Genomic DNA, 22746 nt, shown 5'->3' with positions numbered 1-22746 from the left:
GTGGTACAGTAGCTATTGTCAGTGAACCCCAGGGTTAGTCGATGGTCGGCCCTGGACTAGTAACGCCCAGGTGATGAAGAGTGATGAAAACAAGCTTGTACAAGGTCTCTCTTTTCCTCTCCTCCTCCTTCTCTCTCCCTGACCTTCACTTCCTGAATCCTGTCTTGACTGAATAATCCCGTGGATGGCACCTCCTCCAACAGTGGCTTACTGGAAGCCAAGTTTAGACAGCGTGAATATACCAGAGAGAGAGCAGTCCAGAGTAACACTGCAGTTGTTATTAATTGTTGATGGTTTCTGTGGCCAACATAAGCACTTGATAAAAAATTAAAAGCATTCATTCATCAGGTTTTGAGAAGTTGTTTTACGAGTATCGCTATGCTGGAACAACACTACGTGATGTGAGGTCTCTGCTAAAATGAATGGCGGAAAACAGATGCAGACAGGCATGAAGCAGCCAGCGTTGCTCCACCGGTGGAAACGCCTCAGTAACTATTGCGAGCAAAGAGCTGTACCTTGGAGTAGAGGGACTCAGCCGCATCGTTCTGAGGGGGTTAGGGGCTCTCACCTTGGGCTTGACATCACGCGGAGCAGTGGTTGTGGTGGAGGAAAGGGGGCGACTGGTGGTGGTTGTGGGCCGCTTGGCGCTGGTGGCGGGAGCGGTGGACACCTTGGGCACGGGCGTTTTTTTGCTGAGGGTGGCCGAGGCGGTGGTGGTGGATGAGGGGGTGGGGCGTTTAGGGGCAGCGGTCGCGGTGGAGCCGGCGGCCAGCGAGCTGGACCGGGGCTTGGCGGCGCCTGGTTTGGCCGCCCCGGTGCCAGGCTGCAGGGGGATGGTGCCAGGCCGAATGGACAGCAACAGAAAGAATGAAAACCAAAAAGAAAGAAAAAAAACGGTGGCGGGATGAGGCAGCGAAAGCAGCATTTATCATGAATAACATAAATGAATACATGAATATGTTAGAAATGAGTGGACCTAAGTTAAATCAAGTTATTCGGCACCGGAACAACAATCTTTATTTTGCTGATTGATGTATTATTATTATTATTTTTTTAAACTTTATATATATATATATATATATATATATAATTTTATAGAGCAGACAATAACAACAACACATACAAACAAAAACATAAATAAATAAAAACAAATACACATAAACATACAGGTGGTTGCATTGTTTACATAGCTGGTAGCTTATGGTTATTGGTGATTACCTTAATGATAATACTGACAATAATCACAATGACAATTTTTCCTTTAATGGTTTCCATTTTCTGTCACGTACCTCTGTCTGCAGCCTTAATTTGAAAGTTATTTTTTCCATTGAGTATATTTCTTTTACTCTGTTAATCCATTCATTTTCAGATGGAATGTCATCTGTTAACCAATGTGACATTATACATTTCTTAGCAGCTGACATGAGTATATTGATCAGATATGGATTAGTGCACTTATCAGGCAATACTCCCAATATGGCAGTTTGCGGATCCATTGTCCAATTATTTTCAAAGACCTCATTCACATGTGCGTACACAATCTTCCAGAAGGTTGATATTTTGGGACAGGACCAGAATGTATGTAGACAATTTGCCACTTTTTCCCCACATTTCATTTTTTCCCAACATTCACTGGTGACATCAGGTTTTATTTTTGCTAATTTATCTGGTGTTAAAAAGTATCTACTGATGATTTTCCACTGGAACTCTCTCCATGTGTTGGAATCAGTAATAGTGTGCATTTTTGCATATCATCTGACAGATTTCATCCACAATGGTCACTCCTATTTCTGATTCCCACTTGCTCTTAGATTCTTGTGCTTTGGGTTGCTTCATAGCTGAGATGGAATGGTATATTTCTAGTTGGAGTATGTTTCTCCCTTCTGAATGTTAATTAACAGTATTTCTATGGGCGCGAGATCTTCCTTAATTGTATGCCAATTTGATAGTTTTGAAAGGTAGTCTCTTATTTGTAGGAATCGGAAGAAATTTAATTTCGGTAAGCTGAACTCTGAGCAGAGTTCAGAAAATGATTTTAACTGATGTTTATTCATAAGTTGGTGTATATATTTCAAGTTAAATGTCGACCAGTTTTGAAAACCAAACATGACTCTCGATTGATGTATTATTGATAATACTTATTTGAATCCAAGATCATTGGAGAGCTTGTGCATTTTCTTTTTAATCTGGCATGTGAACGTAAACATACTGTAGCAGCAACAGAAGCGTAAGATAAGCAGCATGATTGATTAATGCTTGTCCAGATGCAATATCCAGAATGGGATACAACGTAGAGCATACTATAGTGAATATTACTATGTAGATAATGGGGCTGGGTATCGATTCGAATTTCAAGAATCGATTCGATTCCGATTCACAAGGTTCAGAATCGATTATCACGATTCAATTCGATTCGATTCAATATCGATTCGGTTAGTGTTACTAAAACCTGTTTTTTTTTCTGTAACCTTAATTACATGACTGCCAAGTTATGCAACACATCAATACTAGGACTGGGTATCGATACTGATTTCCAAAAATGAATGAATGAATGAATCATTGAATGAATTAATGAACTATTCATTCCTTCATTTATTCATTAAATAAAAGATCAATTTTGGGAATCATGAATCGATTCTGAATCATTTGATTCAGAATGGATTCATCGATTGTTTTTAACCCAGCCCTAGTAGATAATACTACGTAGAGGTAGATAATACTACGTAGAGCATTCGGTAGTGGATATAGTGTATGATCTGACCATGGACTGGCCTACCTTGGTCTTCTTGTCTGGACTGTGAAGGTCCTTGCTCGGTGCAGCACTGCTCCCATTGGTCGAGGGTTTACTGGTTGTTTTTTTGGCCTTCTCAGCTGCATCTGCTTTAACCATCTTTTCTTTTTTCTCAGCAGTCGGTTCTTCCTCCGATTTCGCCTCTTTATCCTCGTCTGCCTTTTCAACCTGTCGGCTTTTCTCCGGCTTCTCGTCTGTCAGTAACTTCTCCGCTTTGTCGGCATCTTGGTCTGCTTTTTCGGCCTTGACTTCGACCTTCTCCACCTTGTCCTTCATTTCCTTGTCAGGCTGCTTCTCCATGTTGTCAAAAGCATCCAGCTTGACAGCCATTTCCTGTTTCTCTGGGGTCTTCACTTTGTCAGTGCTATGTTCTTTCTCTGTTTTATCAAGGTTTTCCACCTTGTCCATCTTCTCAATCTCCACCTTCTCAATGTCTTCTGCCTCGTCTATCTTCACATTCTTATCCATCCATTCCACCTTCACTGTTTTTCCTACATCAACTTTCTCTACTGTATCGGTCTTTTCCACTGTGTCAACCTTTTCTACGTTGTCAATCTTCTCTGCCTTATCTGTTAATTCTGTTTTCTCAGTTTTGTCCATTTTCTCCATCTTTTCTTCTGTCACCATCGTGTCTGTCTTCTCTCCCTTTGCTGGTGTGTCCGTCTTCTCTGTGGAGTCCTTCCTCTCCACTTTGTCTAGCTTATCAAACATGTCAAACTCGTCAAATGCGGCAAACTTCTGGAAGTTGTCAGTATTCTCCTCCTTTTCAGGTTTGTCCATCTTCTCAGACTTGACTGTTAAAGAGAGAGAAAGAGAAATAAATTGAATTTACTGTATTGAATTTAAGTGGTGGATGAATAATGGTTAAATACAATAAATCAACTGAACTGAATAAACTCAAAACGTTGACCTGACTCAGAGATTGACCTCACATGGATACCTCAGGGAATGTATAAAGAAAGTGGTTTGCCATCATTCACAAACACATTCTAGTGTCTGAGTCAAGGCACATCGAAACGGCATGAAAACCATGAACACCCCTGTCATGGTCACAGACAAAGATCAACTGTCTGTTGAAAAGTGAATTATCACTGACAATAGAAATATGAGACGAATCAATGTCAGCTCATGGCCAATTGCATTCAGGGGATACATACAGTAGGACGGCTGCAGTCAAATGTTCCAGAGGTCGAAGGTTGATTAGGGATGGCCATTGACCCTGGCAGTGGTAGCGTATTATACAGTGCCAAGGGGACGCAACTGAGGTCAGAGGCACCACTACCTCTCATTCTCCAACCAAACATTCAGTTCTCACTATAATTCACGAGTGGCACAAGGATCATCAGACCCGTCATAACATTAAATGCAGACATGCTATGGTGGTACAGCGTGATACTAAACTCAAATGTTTAGCATCTTTGCTGACCCCCCCCTCCCCTCCCGCCACTGCCCCAAAGAGTCAACCGTACCCTTAACTGGAAACCCTAGGTATTGACACCAAAACATTCTCACAACTTTCCTACAACTGTCTTCCAACCTTGTGCGCTGCTACACAATATTCACCCCCTCATGAGGCCCATACGCAGGCAGTAGCCAATACCGCTATCTCCCATAGATCGATGGGGAGAAACCATGGCAGTAGCGAAAGACAATGACAGCGCCCTGTGCAAAATCCATAGTTATGTTCTGTGTATTTGTTCAGCCAGAGCCAGAGAGGCTGTTATACCAACAGCAGGACAAGATGATCTGATGGAACCACACAGCTTAGTGTTGTTCTGCTAGGAGCAAATAGCTGACTAGCACAGCAACAGTACTGTCTCTGATAGAGAAACAACGGGTCTAAATCTCTATATTGTTTTAGGCCTTGTTGTTGTATAATATTGAAATTCATCTCATATGTTATGTGCAGTGCAGTATGCGTGTCTTCACAATTCAGGTCAATCCACAATACTATGGATTACTTAAAAAACAATCCAAAAAGAGGATTATGGACAGAGGCTTTCCGCTGACGGATAACGTTCCTCTCTAATAAACATCTACATCACCTGACCTCTAAGGAGGACAACTTGGCAGTGGTGATGGAGAGTTTATGACTGTTCTAGCCTGGAGAAGCCAGTCTTCTTCTGCAAACAAGGACAAACTAGTGGCCTACTGTACTCTACTGTTCATCTGCCTCTACGGCTGGAGCTCTACCCTCAGTGCCTCTATGGCTGGAGCTCTCCCCTCAGTGCCTCTATGGCTGGAGCTCTCCCCTCAGTGCCTCTACGACTGGGGCTCTACCCTCAGTGCCTCTATGGCTGGAGCTCTCCCCTCAGTGCCTCTACGACTGGGGCTCTACCCTCAGTGCCTCTATGGCTGGAGCTCTACCCTCAGTGCCTCTACGACTGGAGCTCTACCCTCAGTGCCTCTATGGCTGGAGCTCTACCCTCAGTGCCTCTACGACTGGAGCTCTACCCTCAGTGGCTCTACGACTGGAGCTCTACCCTCAGTGCCTCTATGGCTGGAGCTCTACCCTCAGTGCCTCTACGGCTGGAGCTCTACCCTCAGTGGCTCGAAAAGAAGGCGGAAATTGGTTTTAAAAGTCTATTACAGCTGTAATGAGAACTGAAGCCACAAAACGCTCTCTTAGCTTATTAGTAATTCCACTAACATAACGGCCCTCACTTCAGCAGAGAGCCACAGGGGAGAACTCATATTGCTTTGAGAACAGGAGGCTCCAATCAAGACTAACACCCACTTATAACCCCCCCCCACCACACACACACACACACACACACACACACACACACACACACACACACACACACACACACACACACACACACACACACACACACACAGACACACAGACACACAGACACACAGACACACACACCTTGGCATAATGCCTTTCCAACTGTACCTCGGAATCCCAAAATAAAAGACAGAGCAGAGATTAGGGGAGGGTGAGTGAGGACAGGGGTGAAGGGAGGGGGAATGGAGAGACTAATGGTCCTGAACAGACAGAAAGGGACCGTTAGCAGACAGGCCTTACATAACATGGTAGTGTCTCACAGGAAAGGACAGACAGACACGAGGACAACGAATAAGTGGACTGAGATAATTAACTCACAGAAGAAAAACAAAACGCTGACCCCAATACAGTGAGACGGCTACATGACAGGACAAAGAGAACGATGTGGAAAAAACTAAACAGGGCTTGCTTTCTGTTGTCCACAGCTCCCACGACGACAAGCTGTGGACATAAACTTGATATCCCAATTAGAAAAGACATTTGACACCCGAAGGTTGGATCATGTGAGAAAAAAATTAAAACTTAAAAAAATGAAGCAAGCAGCGGGAAGTGAGACTCATTAGCTAAGCTCCTCTCACCACTCCTCTCTCTCTCTCTCTCCCTTCCTCTCTCTCTCCCTCCCTCTCTCTCCCTCTCTCTCTCTCTCTCTCTCTCTCTCTCTCTAATCCTGAGAAAGCTTGTGGGAAGGCTTAGCCTGGTGTTTTTTCACATTCAGCAGGTAATTACGTTCTAAAGAGTGAACACCAACAACAAAGGTGATATGCAAAGTGGGAAAGCGCTGGGACTATAAACACGAAGCCTCAGTGAGGCTCTCAACGTCAAAACGACCTTGATGCCAACTCCACGTCTCAGACTCAACTGGTACAGTAGGCACTCTGCCACAGGAGACATGAACATACTGCCATTTTCAAACCCTCCAACAGAGTGCGCCATCTATAATTTATAGAGCAATCTGATTAGACACATCCATCACTTTCAAGCCTATGAGGGGAGAACATCACTGAGGCAGACATTATCTGGAGCTACGCTGACAATTTGGCAGTAAACTGTGAAGCCATTTATCCTAATATGTCTGACAGACAGTAGTCTGGAAGCTTTAGTGGAGAAGCAGGAGGAGGCACTTATGGTATCTCCCATTAATCTGTATTTTAATTTATTCATTATTTATTAGGCCTTGAAACCATCTTTGTCGTGGAGAGTCAGAAAATACTAAGTCAGAAAATACTTTGGGATTTCCTGAACAGAGATAGGCAGGGAAAGGACCTTCAACTCAACTCGTATGAAAGTCTCAAGATGCCCTTTGACCCCACTCTATCAGTGCTATAATATCATATTTGTTAATTACCCCCCCCCCCTCTTTCCTTCCATTCCTAGGGTATATTTGTACATCAATCCTTGAGATGCTGGTTTTTCCAATTATCTCCACAGCAGGTAAGGCCTCTATGGAAGGTAGGGATGGTGATATCATACTCAAAGGAAAACTGCTTCTCAGGCTCGGCTTCAATGCTCAACCCATCAAACAGAATCTCAACCGGTAACGCAGTTCTGGAGTCGTTTGGAAGGAGGATACTGCTGTGTTCTTTTATAGGGTGAGGGTTATATGCTGTGAGAATGGTGCCTTTTTCCCCGTTAAGCTGCTCAGCTAGGTGGCGGCTCAGGTGTGGATCCAACCACAAAGGCTTCCATTCAAACGAGACTTCTTCACACAGCTGACGTAAACCACCAGCCCTGGTTATACTGAGATACCAGCCATGGTTATACTGAGATACCAGCCCTGGTTATACTGAGATACCAGCCCTGGTTATACTGAGATACCAGCCCTGGTTATACTGAGATACCAGCCCTGGTTATACTGAGATACCAGCCATGGTTATACTGAGATACCAGCCCTGGTTATACTGAGATACCAGCCCTGGTTATACTGAGATACCAGCCCTGGTTATACTGAGATACCAGCCATGGTTATACTGAGATACCAGCCCTGGTTATACTGAGATACCAGCCATGGTTATACTGAGATACCAGCCCTGGTTATACTGAGATACCAGCCCTGGTTATACTGAGATACCAGCCATGGTTATACTGAGATACCAGCCATGGTTATACTGAGATACCAGCCCTGGTTATTCTGAGATGAATCTGCAGGGTGCTGGTCTCCTGGAGGGGGGAGCGACCAGGGGAGCGCTGGGAGAAAACCAGATGAACATCTCTCTCTCTCTCTTTTGCGCACTCTCACACTTCCCCACCCCCCGCTCCCCCCCTGCTAGCCCCTACTGCCCCCTGCTGCCCCCCTGCTAGCCCCCTGCTGCCCCCCCCGCTGCCCCCATGCCTGTCCTTTTTTGTGAAATCATCCATAGTACGCCTCTCGGTGTGACATATGAAACCACACACTCACGCACAAAAAACATACAATACACGCACGCACGCACACACACACACACACACACACACACACACACACACACACACACACACACACACACACACACACACACACACACACACACACACACACACACACACACACACACACACACACACACACAGAGACAAACGTATGTACAAACACATCGTTGCACACAAACCCAGAAACCAAAGCCTCTATATACACCCAGACCCAAGAGACACTGACTAGAGACACTAACCCACCACTAGAGGGCATGTTTATCCCGCTGCCCGGAGGGGCAGCACTAAAGCAACATTGTGTCGCAGTTATCGGCTTAAATTCTGACGGGGAGAAAATCCCAGCTTGACTCCAAGCCATGAATTAATGGAGAGAAAAATAATTTTGCCTGGCAGCAAATATAAAACTGACTGGAGGTGTCATTAAACGCACAGGTTCCTTTGTCTCTCTACACGGCTCTCCTCCTCTCGGGTTCTCTCCTGATCCCTCTCTCCTGAGACGAAGATGGAGGGATGAAGGGATGTGTGGAGAGAGAGAGAGAGAGAGAGAGAGAGAGAGAGAGATACCGAATCTATGTTTGTTTTGCACGCATATCACTATCTGACTCGTCTCTTCTTTCTTTGGCCCTCTCTTCCTCGCTGGGTCCAGCCAATACAAATCTGCTCATCTTAATTTCCCACAATGCCTCGGGGGAGGCCAGCCGGCCGGAGTCTGGGCAGGGCTGCTGCGGCACTCTGCCATGTCTGGATTTATGATTATGACACATATTCCTCTCACTGCCTTTCAATGACCTTGGTGAGCAAAAGCACGGTCACACACTCACACATACACACACACTACCCCGGGCCAGTTCTCACACATGCACACACACGCACACACACACACACACACACGCACACACATTCATTCAGATTAATAGTTATTAATCAGTTTCTGGCTCTTTAACACTACAGCGTCCACGAGGCAGATTTCTGTCACTTTCTATTGTGACAGGAGGCGAAATGACATTGTCAGGTGAGCGGAGAGAGAGAGAAGGAATGGAGAGAAGGAGAGGGAGAGAGAGGGAGACAGAGAGAGGGCAAGGGAGAGAAGGGAGACAGAGAGAACGAGAGGGAGAGAATGAGAGGGAGGGAAGGAAGACAGAGAGAGAAGGGATGGAGAGAGAGGGAGAGAGAGAGAAGGGATGGAGAGAAGGAGAGGGAGAGAGAGGGAGACAGAGAGAGGGCGAGGGAGGGAAGGGATGGAGAGAAGGAGAGGGAGAGAGAGGGAGACAGAGAGAGGGCAAGGGAGGGATGGGAGACAGAGAGAGAGAGACAGAGAAGGAGAGGGAGAGAGAGGGAGAGCGAGGGAGAGGGAGAGAAGGGAGACAGAGAGAGAAGGGATGGAGAGAGAGGGAGAGAGAGAGAAGGGATGAGAGAAGGAGAGGGAGAGAGGGAGGGAAGGGAGACAGAGAGAGGGAGAGGGAGGGAACAGCGGTCATTAAAAAAGATGACCGTCGAGCACCGTGGTGCCGGGTTCAATTCCCACTGACCCCGTTGGGCTACAGAGCGGGAATTAGTCAACGTGACCGCGGCTTCAGCCATCTTGGCGCTGCCTCCCCTACTGCTGCTCAACCGAGGGGCTAATGAGCTCGGCGTTCACAGAGGAGGAGGAGAGGAGGAAGAGGAGAGAGAGGAGAGAGAGAGAGAAAGGCCATGCGGTTCAAGCAGCTCTGGTCTCCGCTCGGTAATGAATGGTGTTGACATGACCCGGTACCACAGACGGCCCACTAACACAGGAACGCTGCACGTCACACTCAAATTAACAGGCACACAAATACAGATGTTGCACAACACACACACACACACACCCTGGGTGTGCAATACTGTACATCATGTACCACACTGGTCTTCCCTTGCGCCAGGGCTATATAGAGCACATCTTCCCTCTGTACAACTACACCTGCTCTTTCTCTGAACTGAACGGATGGCAGGTTCTTTTTTTCTTTCTCCTTCCTGTCTTATCACTCCCTCCCACTTCTTCATCTCTCCCCCCCCCCCCCCCCCCCCCCCCCCCCCCGATTGGCATCTCCGCCTGGCGGTAACGGTGAGCCATCCTCCCCCCCCCCCCCCAAACAGGGCTCCCACACACAATCTGCTCCGTCTGCAGGCTGTGCCTCGTCTGCGATCACCTACCCTCCGACATGACGAAAGGGTTGGTGCCGGCGTTGATGCCGAAGGCGAAGTCTGCTGCTCCCATGCCAAAGCTAGCGTCCGCGCCCGTACTGGCGCCCGTTCCAGTTCCGGGACCGTTGAAACCCTGCGGGCTGACAGGTACGGGCAGCAGTACGCCCCCCTGCTCCCTTTCTGCCCCCGGGCCCTCTGCGATGCCCTCTAGCGGGGCGAGGGGGCAGCTGGGGCCGCTGTCCCTCAGAGGGGGGAAGGGCCGGAGGTTGAGGCGGGGCTCCGGGGGGTCCTTGTGCAGGTCCGAGCGCGTGGCCCCCGCGGCGGACAGCGTCGGCGCCGGCTGGTCCTCGGCCACGGTCAGCGAGCGCCTCATGACGGAGTGAGGCGAGCGGCGCGGAGCCCCGGCCGGCGAGGTCAGCTCGTCAGGCCCGCCGCCCGGGTACCGGTCGGGCAGCTCCAGGCTGGAGGGCACCGAGAGGTGCGAGCACTCCGACATGGCGCGCCGCATGGCCTTCCTCTGCTGCTCCGCCCGCCCCATGAAACACGGTGCCAGCTCCTCCTCCTCCTCCTCGCTCTCCTCCGACGAGCCCTCGGCCAGCTGCCGGCCCCCCAGGGCTGCACCGCCAGCGTCCCCTCGCTCCAGGTAGTTGTCGTTGACCACTCCGATGACGCAGTAGTTGGCGGGGACTGTCGTTGGGGAGGCGGCCATGCGGCTGGGCTCTGAGAAGGATGGGCTACACGCTCCGGCGGCCGGCGGCCTGGGGGGGGGCGGGCAAGTGGGCGAGGGGGGGTCCGCGCGGCGGGCCGGGGACCCCGGGAGAGGGGGGGGCGGCAGGTCGTTGCCGTGACCCGGGGCCGATGACGGGTGTGCGCCCGGCGAGGCGGGGGAGGCGGACGGCGAGGACGAAGGCAGGCTCTCGGGGCTCTCCCCAGCGCTGCCCAGCGACGAGCCCCCCGGACCCCTGCCGGGCATCTTCAGCGCCGTGTCCCCGCCGGGCGGGTCGAAGAGGCACAGCTTGTCCTCGTCTGTGAGGCCGGCGGGCAGCCTGGGCGGCGGCGGAGGAGGTGCCCCCCCGAGGCCCCTGGCGGTGCCCGTGTCCCGGTGCTGCCAGTCCCAGGTCTGGGGGGGGGCGGCGGCGGGCGCCTTGCACAGCTCGCTGTACTCCGAGAACGGAGAGCCTGGCTGCTGGTTGGAGAGAGAAGACATGCTGTCCCTCCTTTCCTGCTTCTTCTCTCACTTCTGGGTTCTGTTCTTCTCTCACTTCTGGGTTCTGTTCTTCTCTCACTTCTGGGTTCTGTTCTTCTCTCACTTCTGGGTTCTGTTCTTCTCTTCCTCTGTCTGAGATCCGCGATGCTCTCTCCTCTTCGCCTGGACTTGTCACTCCTTATGAGTGAGGGGGCGTCCTGCTGTTCCCCTTGGTCCTGGTCTACAGGTGGGCTGTCTCAGCAGCGTGTGTGTGTGTGTGTGTGTGTGCTGTAGCCTCTCTCTCTGTGTCTCTCCGCTCTCAGCCAACCAGGACGCACTGAGAATGAACTGGATATGCTGCTCGTTCTCTCACACCCCCTCCTCTTCCCTCTCTCTCTCCTCCAGCCATTTACAAGGCTCTTGGTCATGTGACTCCAGTGTAGCTGTTCATTCGCTGCTGCAGATTCACAAGCCCCCCCCCCCCCGGTGGTGAGGGTATTATGGCCCCTCCCCTTTGCTAGTCTCTTTCTCTCCACGCTTTCCTTCCTCTACCCTATTTTCCTCTCTGTCCTTCTCTCTCTCTCTCTCTCTCTCTCTCTCACACACACACTTGTGTCCCCCCCAGGGAGACTTGAGTGAGGGCTGGAGCAGCTGCTTTAGGGGTGTGTGTGTGTGTGTGTGTGTGTGTGTGTGTGTGTGTGTGTGTGTGTGTGTGTGTGTGTGTGTGTGTTTGTGTGTGTGTCTGAGCGTGTGTGCGCGCATGTTGCCAGACGCCCCCCGCCCATTACTCCTCCTTTTGTGTGTGTGTGTGTGTTTGTGTGTGTGTGTGTGCGTGTGGGCATTGTGCCATCCCACCCCCCCCACTACTCCTCCTTTTGTGTGTGTGTGTGTGTGTGAGAGACTGTTATAGCTCTATGTCAGGTGTTGGTTGTGGCCAGGCGATGCTGAGACCCGAGCCGCTATCACCTCGTATGATGGGATAGAAAGGGGACATTCAACAGGGTTAGGGTTAGCCCTGACCCTAACCCTAACCCTACCCTAACCCTACCCCAACCATAACCCGCACCACACCTGAGCTACAGAGTCCATTAGGCTGCACCGTAGAATGCCTTGAGTTTTGCTTGGTGCTACTTTCTAATGGCTTTGGTGTGTGTATATACTGTGTGTGTATATACTGTGTGTGTGTATATACTGTGTGTGTGTGTATATACTGTGTGGAGTTTGAGTCTCTACCACTTGTTTAATGGCCAGGCTTGTATTATCAGTGGTTCACATACAGGAAGGGCTTGCTCTTCACAGTCCCCCTGATTAAAGATACTGTAATAATAAGTACAGGGTACATATAAGGGTTGTCGCGCTGCTGTCTGTCAGACCAGCATGTGGTTTGGGCATATGTAGAGAAAAGCAGTACTGCACACACAATGACAGACCTTCGCACTCGGACAGAACACTTTGCAACCAGATACTGGGTAGAAAGGGGATTCTGAGCGTTTCCAGAGTTCAAGATGGACTCAAGCTGTGCTGTACAAAAAGAAAGAGACAACGTGAGATTCTTCACATCTGCACAGAACAGCACGGCTTATCTCTTATCTGTTCATTTCTTAATTCAGCACAGCAAGCAGACCCAGGGACCTCTGAGTGGCTGAGGGGACCTGCAGTACGGCTCAATGAAGCTTGTTACTGTTCAATGCTCTGAGCTGCATGAGTGATGTTTTGGGATATGCAGTTTACATTAGTGCATTATGTAGTACGTTTAGTGCCTGGATTCAGCTCAGCTCAGTACAACCCATGATTTGGTATTTCAGCGTGTGTGTGTCTTCATGTGAGAATATCTGAATGAGTGCACGTGCTGCACAGATCAATAACCCAGTCTCACAGCCGGCCCAATCACAACACACAGTGCGAGACAGGAGAGGAGAGGAGAGGGGAGGAGAGGAGAGGAGAGGAGAGGAGAGGAGAGGAGAGGAGAGGAGAGGAGAGGAGAGGAGAGGAGAGGAGAGGAGAGGAGAGGAGAGGAGAGGAGAGGAGAGGAGAGGAGAGGAGAGGAGGCAGGGGGAGGACATCAGACATGAGATGAAAGAGGAAGACATTGAGAGTGAGAGAAAAAGAACAGAAGAGAGATTAAGAAAGAGAGTAGGAATGAGTAGAGTAGGAGTGAGGGGTGTGTTCAGGAGCAGAGGGAGGAGTGAGTGGTGTGTTCAGGAGCAGAGGGAGGAGAGAGGGGTGTGTTAAGGAGCAGAGGGAGGAGTGAGGGGTGTGTTCAGGAGCAGAGGGAGGAGAGAGGGGTGTGTTCAGGAGCAGAGGGAGGAGTGAGGGGTGTGTTCAGGAGCAGAGGGAGGAGAGAGGGGTGTGTTCAGGAGCAGAGGGAGGAGAGAGGGGTGTGTTCAGGAGCAGAGGGAGGAGTGAGGGGTGTGTTCAGGAGCAGAGGGAGGAGAGAGGGGTGTGTTCAGGAGCAGAGGGAGGAGTGAGGGGTGTGTTCAGGAGCAGAGGGAGGAGAGAGGGGTGTGTTCAGGAGCAGAGGGAGGAGTGAGGGGTGTGTTCAGGAGCAGAGGGAGGAGAGAGGGGTGTGTTCAGGAGCAGAGGGAGGAGAGAGACAGGGAGAGAACGGCAGAGGTTAGTAAAACAATCACAACCAAGTCTGTAGAGTGATCGAGGGATGATGGCAGACGGATGACAACCACCGCCTCCCCAAAAGCGCCGTTGACGGTTGTCAGGGTGGATCTCGTCACGGCGAGAGGAAGGAGCACACTTGGAGGAGACGCGATGAGACGCGATCACACACACACACACACACACACACACACACACACACACACACACACACACACACACACACACACGCTCTCAGCAGTCGAGCTTCCAAACCCTTCGACAGCGACGGAGCACTCATCTCTAGAGCACGCACACACACACACACAAAACCTCCTGATTCTGAAGTCAACCCTGGCCTTTGTTTTGTTTCTTACAGTGGCATCTGGTGGGTCCCAGAACCGGGTAAGCCACTCCCTAACGATTTTTTGGGGGGTGCGCTTTCAAAGTATGCCCTGATGGGAGGTTTCAGAGCACCAGAAGGGCGCTGACCAGTGGCATTTTTGTCAAAAATGTAAAAAAAAAAATAAAAAAAAACATACAGGAAAACTACAGTAGCCTAGGCTACTGATGTTTTTTAACACGTCAACAAAGGCCAATAATTTGAGAGCGAGCGAATAAGAGGACAATATTTAGGCCGAAACACCCAGACTTTTAGGGACACACTAAATAAACTACAGAGACATTATATGACAATAGCCAAGCACTACGAAGAGGAATGACAGGACGATAAAATACACCCCCTTAGGGCACAGCACTCAATAGCCTACTCCCCTACTTCACTAATCAGTGTTTAGACTACTACTAGCCTACTAGGCTACTAGCCCCATTAGCCGACCGCTCCAGGAAGCAAAGTTCACGCTCTCGAGTACTGATTAAATCTAGGCAAAGCAAAATGCAGAGCCATAACAACTGGTAATTAATCACAAAAGACCTACCTTATATCGTAACCCAAACTCATTTAATCCACTTCATTTTGGAATCAACTTTCAACAAATACTCAAGATCTCCGTTTTCCATGTTCATTGACGCTAGCTAGATCGCTAAAGTGGGTAATGTGATTGACAGGTGACGTAAATGACGGGACAGTCATGACAAGTTTTGATTGGATAAACCGTCCCAATGTTAAAATGTCAATGGGAATTCCAATGTAAGCACTTTGAGAACTGGCTTACCCTACGCCCACTTTTAAGCATTTTGACAAATGACAGATTAGGTTACATTTCGACTGATGACATTATTTAGTTTTGTGTGTGTGGGCTAATTTGATTGGTTGATTTTTCATTCGGTCTTGATTTCCGTAAGCCAGAATCATTTTACCTGGCCTACAATGATAAGTGAATAACGAGCTAGTAAGACCGGTGTCCACGGACCGTAACGTGGACTGTATTTTCATGAGGACTGTAGGGGGTGACGGAGCACTACCGAAACGCTAAACACGGATGAAAATGAAGCGATATGGCAGAATACAAGACGCATTTATGTCAAAAACAGTCTGAAAGTCGATTTTCGTGCCCTCTTTCACTGAAAGAAGAACAAAAAACAAGTTTTATTTGGATTTGTATGGGTAAGCTAGGCTTACCCTGGCTTATAGGAGCAATCGCCACTGGTTTCTTAAACACTAAGCTCCTTTATTTCTAAAGAAAAACTCAGCAGCTGGACACCACAGTATCAGTATAGTAGTAGCTATGCATTCTCTTTCTTGTTGACGGATGGATCAACCAACAATGTCATCACCAAATGATTTCTGAGCGCGGCACCACTGCTGCTCACCGCTCCCCCAGGGGATGGGTTGAATGCGGAGAACAAATTTCACACACTCAGGTGTGTTACAATCATTGGGACTTAGACTTAAACTTAAATGTTGATTGTGCCGTTGCTGAGCTGTCGATCAGAATACGGAGTGACAACTGTCACAGTGGACAGCCTTCCCACAATGCACTGTGGTGAAAGGCCAGTGCAGGCCCTCTCTGATTGGAGGGGGTCTGTGGGTGGGTGGGTCTGTCCTAAACCACAGTCAGGCAGCAGACAGGGTCAGGCCTAACCCTTACCCTGACCCTAACCCTGGGGTCACAAGTGTCCCTGCTCCCCGGCGCATTCACAATGAATCCCCACATCTCTCCGGTCAGAGCGCTACGGTCAGACTGTCACGTGAGCCACCGACTCAGGACAGGACAGAGACGTTGAGACATTTGAGAATGTATTTAACCAACTCAGGACAGGACAGAGACGTTGAGACATTTGAGAATGTATTTAACCAACTAAGGACAGGACAGAGACGTTGAGACATTTGAGAATGTATTTAACCAACTAAGGACAGGACAGAGACGTTGAGACATTTGAGAATGTATTTAACCAACTCAGGACAGGACAGAGACGTTGAGACATTTGAGAATGTATTTAACCAACTCAGGACAGGACAGAGACGTTGAGAGATTTGAGAATGTATTTAACCAACTCAGGACAGGACAGAGACGTTTGAACATTTGAGAATGTATTTAACCAACTTCAAACCCAGGTCTCCCAAGCACTGCTCTATCTGATCTCTGAAGTCAATCACGACAGACAGACGCCGTTTCCAGCTCCTCAACCCCTCCCCCCCCCTGACTGACTGCATCTCTGCCGCCATCACGACCGTCGCCGTTGCCCCCGGTTACGTAAGGGAGGGGCCACGTAACCATGCAACACCACCATGACAAAGGCCCACACGTGGACAAACACACACACACACACACCAGCCATAGAGTCTCCAAGTGTTAATGGGTACATGTTACATAAGCTGCAGTTCAGTCAATCACTTGGTGTTCAGAGATCAAACAATGAGGAGAACATCAGGAAGAACAGAAAAACACTTTCATGAATTTACACAAGACTGACCTGAATATGTTTGATAACACTGTGAATTGTCCATTCAAGAGGGCAGTAGTAGCACTCAGAATATAAATTGTAGGGCTGGGTATCGATTCGAATTTCAAGAATCGATTTGATTCCGATTCACAAGGTTCAGAATCGATTATCACGATTCAATTCGATTCGATTCGATTCAATATCGATTCGGTTAGTGTTAATAAAACCTTTTTTTTTGTTGCTGTAACCTTAATTTGACTGCCAAGTTATGCAACACATCAATACTAGGACTGGGTATCGATACTGATTTCCAAAAATGAATGAATGAATAATTGAATGAATTAATGAACTATTCATTCCTTCATTTATTCATTCATTCATTAAATAAAATATCGATTTTGGGATTCATGAATCGATTCTGAATCATTTGATTCAGAATCGATTAATCTTTTTTTTTTAAACCCAGCCCTAACAAATTGGTGTATTTGGGCTGGGCTGTGTTCAGACTCTGCTGCGTTCAGACTCTGCTGCGTTCAGACTCTGCTGCGTTCAGACTCTGCTTTGTTCAGACTCTGCTGTGTTCAGGCCCTGCTGTGTTCAGACTCTGCTGTATTCAGACTCTGCTGTGTTCAGACTGCTGTGTTCAGACTCTGCTGTGTTCAGACTGCTGTGTTCAGACTGCTGTGTTCAGGCCCTGCTGTGTTCAGACTCTGCTGCTACTTCCTAGAAGTCATTAAAACAAAACTTGACAAAGGAGGAGTGGTAGGAGCAGTCTTCCTTGACCTGCGTAAGGCTTTTGATACAGTACAGCACAACATCTTAATATGCAAACTGGCAAACTACAACCTCTCCACAACTACACTAAGCTGGATACACTCCTACCTGAACGGCCACCAACAGTGTGTGCGGATAAGAGATCAGTCATCGCCACTAAAAGCCTGCTCGATGTTCCACAAGGCTCGATACTAGGACCATTGTGGTTCAGCCTTTATATAAACGATCTCCCATCAGCTTGTAGAGATACTGATATAGTTATGTATGCCGACGACACAGTAATATTCGCACACGGAAAGAACGAAAGGGAAGTCGCCAAGATACTATCCAAGGAAATGGAAAATGTTGTTAAATGGTTACTCGACTTATGTCTCACCCTAAATGTGAGTAAAACAGTAAGCATGTACTTCACAAACCGTAACGAACTTAGAGATTGTCCAGAAATTTGTGTAAATGGACAAATCATCAAGAACGTACATGAATTTAAATACCTGGGTGTCACTCTGGATCCGACCTTGAACTTTAAGAAGCATATTAAAAAACTAGCCAACTCGCTGAAGTTCAACATGGCAAACTATCGCCACATAAGGAGCTCTCTGACACGTGATGCATCAAGCACATACCTAAACGCAATGATACTCTCTTAGTGTATGTCAAGCTGGTCTCAGGCAGGCAAAACAACACAAATACCTCGAGTCACTATATAAAAATGCTCTCAAAATACATGACAAGAAATCACGATACTATCACCACTGTAATATCCTTTACAAATATAATATGCTAAACTTTGAAAATCTGATCATGTACTCAAATGTCTGTTTTATGTTTAAAATCATCCATAATGCTGCTCCTCCCCCCGTGAGAAAGTTTGTAACACTCAACTCTGAATTAATAACACGAGCCACTAGGTCAACAACTCAGAGGGCGTGCAGAATCCCACAACGTAAGACTGCTTTTGGTCAATCATCCTTCATCTTCACGGCCATAAAACAGTGGAACAGCCTTCCAAAAGAACTCACAACAACAAAAAGCTTTCATAGCTTCTCTCGCCTCGCAAAGCAGTGGATACTCGCTCAGCAAAGCTGCGCGCACCTGTAGTCGCACCTGTAGTCGCACCTGTAGTCAAGTGTGTGTGTGTGTGTGTGTGTGTGTAGCACATATGTATGGGGGCTGTACTTAGGGTTTGTTTTTTAAGGGTCTGGGGAGGTTGGGATGTGGGTATAGGGATGAGTGAAATCTCTGCTATATAACTTTTTTGTATTCCTTCTATGTATGTAACTCTCCTACTGTATACTATTTGCCCCACTATTTTAAGAATGTATATTTATTTGCCCAGGGACTGCAGGTGGAAATTAGCTGTTTTAGCTATAACCTTGTACAGTGCATCTCTCCCTATTCTATAGGGTAAATGTCTACTGTACCTTGTCCCTGTCTTTTAAAAATAAAAAAAAAATAAAAAAAATCAATCAATCAAAACAGGCCCTGCTGTGTTCAGACTCTGCTGTGTTCAGACTCTGCTGTGTTCAGACTGCTGTGTTCAGACTGTTGTATTCAGACTCTGCTGTGTTCAGACTCTGCTGTGTTCAGACTGCTGTGTTCAGACTGCTGTGTTCAGACTGCTGTGTTCAGGCTCTGCAGACACACAGGCTGGCTGGAGGCCACTATGCCCCCTGACATCCCCCCCCCCCCCCCCCTCATCTCTACAGATGACCTCACTCCTGGCTGGCTGGCTGGCTGGACACACACACACACACACACACACTCATGAATGCACACACACACACACGCACTCACACACACACACACATGAATGCACACCGCACACACACACACACACACACACACACACACACACACACACATACAAACACACAAGCTGGCCTTGTTATATAATCCCAGTTTGTGACAGAGGCACCGTGTCTAATAGCCTATACAAACCACAGAACCAAGGAGAACAAAACAAAGTGACTGAGAACATAAAAGTACCCTCGCTCAGACTCTATCTTTACTACACGATCATGTTTACAGCCACTTTATAGGACTGTATGTAATTGAGTTGTAACAATAAATGTGTAGTTCCTCCTGGTACGTTATAATAGAATGGGACACACGATCATTCTCACCAGTTAACATCCTATAGAGTAGTAGACTTAGGCCATCGCAGTCGGTAGAATGAACTGAAATAAAAGCTACTGATGGTGGCATTATCAAACCCAGTGAACCATGGGAAGCATGTAAACAAAGCAATCCATCAAGCCCTGCAACATTCAGTTCCAGGTGTATTATTCATGAGCTGTGCTGCGACTGAAAATCTGATTATTTATTTTTATGTATTTTTTACATCAAAGGAGTCAAAGCATCTTTGAAGTGTGAGAGGCTACAGGAAATACGAAATATAGCGTCAGTCAGACCCAGTCAGAGTAGTTTTTAAATGTGTTTTATCTACTTCCTGGACAAAGAGAGGAGAAGAAGAGAGGGGGAAGGGTGTGGAAGAGCCCAGGTGTAGAGGGAGGGACGTGGGATAGAGTAGGTGGGGGGGGGGGGGGGGTCAGCGAGACAGATAGAGTCTTTAATACTTCTCTTTTTAGCTCAATCAACCCCCCCTCTATTGTTTCCTTGGTAGCCCCTCTTCCCAACCAGCGTCTATAAAGCAACTGCCTCCCATTTCCATGGCAACAACATCGTTTTCACGGTGGCTGCTGCAAGACAGGAGGAGAGGGATGGGGGTCGTCTCGGCAACACAGGGAGCGCAGGGGGGGGGGTGAGGAGGGGAGAGGAGGGGAGAGGAGGGGATGAGGAGTCCGGGGGGCGGGGCGAGGGCTAGTCATGCTAATCTGAGACATGCTGATAGACTACAGAAAGCCTCCAGACAGACTTCAGCTGCATGTCTCAGACGGAACACACACGATGGGGGGGGCGTGGCTTCACGGAACCAGCCTCTTGCTCGGCGAGGTTTAGGGTTTGATCGAGCCAAAGCCCCCGCTGCCACAGCCTGCCGTTAGGAGCAACACATAGTGACACCGATTCAAGGATCCGACACTTTAAAAGTTAAACCCCCTTTTCTGGGTAACAGGCCACTGAGGCTTCATCTAATGGGACACATACTCTGATAAGGATTAATCTGATGTATTTATTTATCACTTGTTAACTTATACTAAATGGATGTCTGTGGGGGGATCTGGGTTTGGGTTTATGAATGACTGGTGAATTGAGTCTGGTTTGCCATGTAAAGATAGTCAAGTCTCTCCCTATGAAGCTGAAGACTAACTGTTTTCACTCATTCATTAAACACTTTTAATTAAACACTTTAATTCACTCATTCATTAAACACGATCACAAGTGTCTAACCAAGCTGACGGGGACGGCGCGGAGCTCAGGGTCAAGCGTGGGTCAAGTCTCAATCTGGAGACTGGCGGGTTTAAACCCTCTGGATGAACGTGTGTGGAGGTGAAGGGGCAATAGCATACAGTAGCAGGACAGGACTAGTTCAGCGCCTCGTGGGTCGCTGTGTGGGAGAGGGTTAGGGTTAGTCGCTGTGTGGGAGAGGGTTAGGGTTAGTCGCTGTGTGGGGGAGGGTTAGGGTTAGTCGCTGTGTGGGGGAGGGTTAGGGTTAGTCGCTGTGTGGGGGAGGGTTAGGGTTAGTCGCTGTGTGGGAGAGGGTTAGGGTTAGTCGCTGTGTGGGAGAGGGTTAGGGTTAGTCGCTGTGTGGGGGAGGGTTAGGGTTAGTCGCTGTGTGGGAGATCATTCTTTGGGGGTGATCAACACCATTATCTTTCTAGTGTCACTGCCTCCATGGTTGAGGAAATCTCCACACTCCACATTGGCAACGAGCCCTGGGCTGCTTCCTTATCATGTAATTAATGAATATTTCATAATTAACACACTGATCCACAGTAGCTGGTGTGTGTGTGTGTGTGTGTGTGTGTGTGTGTGTGTGTGTGTGTGTGTGTGTGTGTGTGTGTGTGTGTGTGTGTTGTGTGCACGCTCGCGCGTGTGTTCTGTTTATGACTTGGTTAACATGTGGGTGTGGAATGTAAAGTGAGCACTGTGCTGCATGTGCTTACTGTTGGTGTGTAAGCAAGTGCTTTCTACTGCGTGTGTGTGTTTCTTAGTCTTATATAAGTGTGTGTGTTTTTTGTGTTGTATACAATGCATTAAGAGCTTTTAGCATCCGTCTACTTTCTTACCACCTGGTCTTGTCCCCATGGCAACATAAACTGCTCCTCAGTCACCATGGAAACCAGCCAGCTCTTGCCTCCCCCCCCTCCAAAAGCAGATCCAACTGTCTGTCACCCACCGGGGAACTTAAAAACAACCTGACCTTTCCTGACCTTTCCTGCCATTTTCACAACAATAAGATCCGTTTCACAACCGCCATACAAAATCCATTAACCTATTCTATGAACTCAGGTCCGCCATGCGCCTAGTACACAATTACCCTCTAATCACAAAACCATCACCTCCATCCCTGCCTACCAGACAACACAACCAGGACTCTACCTACACAGTATGGCCTTCTCCAAATATGTACATAAATGTTTGCTCGGTGTCCAGAGACCATGTTCCTGTTTCCAGACTGTGTGAAACGCCACATCAACACTCCCAGGAGGCTGAGCCCTGCGCCAGGCACATCTCCCATGGGCCCCTCTACCTGCCAGAGCTCCTCTACCTGCCCCAGCTCCTCTACCTGCCCCAGCTCCTCTACCTGCCAGAGCTCCTCTACCTGCCAGAGCTCCTCTACCTGCCCCAGCTCCTCTACCTGCCCCAGCTCCTCTACCTGCCCTAGCTCCTCTACCTGCCAGAGCTCCTCTACCTGCCCCAGCTCCTCTACCTGCCAGAGCTCCTCTACCTGCCAGAGCTCCTCTACCTGCCCCAGCTCCTCTACCTGCCCCAGCTCCTCTACCTGCCAGAGCTCCTCTACCTGCCAGGGCTCCTCTACCTGCCCCAGCTCCTCTACCTGCCAGGGCTCCTCTACCTGCCAGAGCTCCTCTACCTGCCCCAGCTCCTCTACCTGCCAGAGCTCCTCTACCTGCCCCAGCTCCTCTACCTGCCAGAGCTCCTCTACCTGCCAGAGCTCCTCTACCTGCCCCAGCTCCTCTACCTGCCAGAGCTCCTCTACCTGCCCCAGCTCCTCTACCTGCCAGAGCTCCTCTACCTGCCCCAGCTCCTCTACCTGCCCTAGCTCCTCTACCTGCC

The 22746-nt window shown here is 48.6% G+C and overlaps 2 protein-coding genes across 3 annotated transcripts in view; both read right to left on the bottom strand.

Moving 5' to 3' along the window:
* The window catches only part of LOC311326700 (uncharacterized protein), a 101554-nt gene that overhangs the window by 16725 nt on the left and 62083 nt on the right, over positions 1 to 22746 (bottom strand). For both annotated transcript variants that reach the window (XM_084459639.1, XM_084459638.1), the window contains exons 7-8: positions 2777 to 3585; positions 569 to 823 (exon numbers count right to left, since the gene is read on the bottom strand). In XM_084459639.1, coding sequence (XP_084315765.1) covers positions 569 to 823; positions 2777 to 3585 — 1064 coding nt within the window. The remainder of the gene's footprint in view (positions 1 to 568; positions 824 to 2776; positions 3586 to 22746) is intronic.
* LOC311329040 (uncharacterized protein) lies at positions 10156 to 11361 on the bottom strand (the record flags this gene model as incomplete). The annotated part of the gene is made up of 1 exon (XM_084461348.1): positions 10156 to 11361. The coding sequence occupies one exon, from the start codon at positions 11359 to 11361 to the stop codon at positions 10156 to 10158; it is 1206 nt and encodes a 401-aa protein (XP_084317474.1).

The sequence above is a fragment of the Borostomias antarcticus genome (assembly GCF_949987555.1).
Source record: "Borostomias antarcticus genome assembly, chromosome: 2".
NCBI lineage: Eukaryota > Metazoa > Chordata > Actinopteri > Stomiiformes > Stomiidae > Borostomias > Borostomias antarcticus.
Note: the sequence above shows the minus strand (reverse complement) of the source record. Positions and strands in the feature narration are given on the sequence as shown.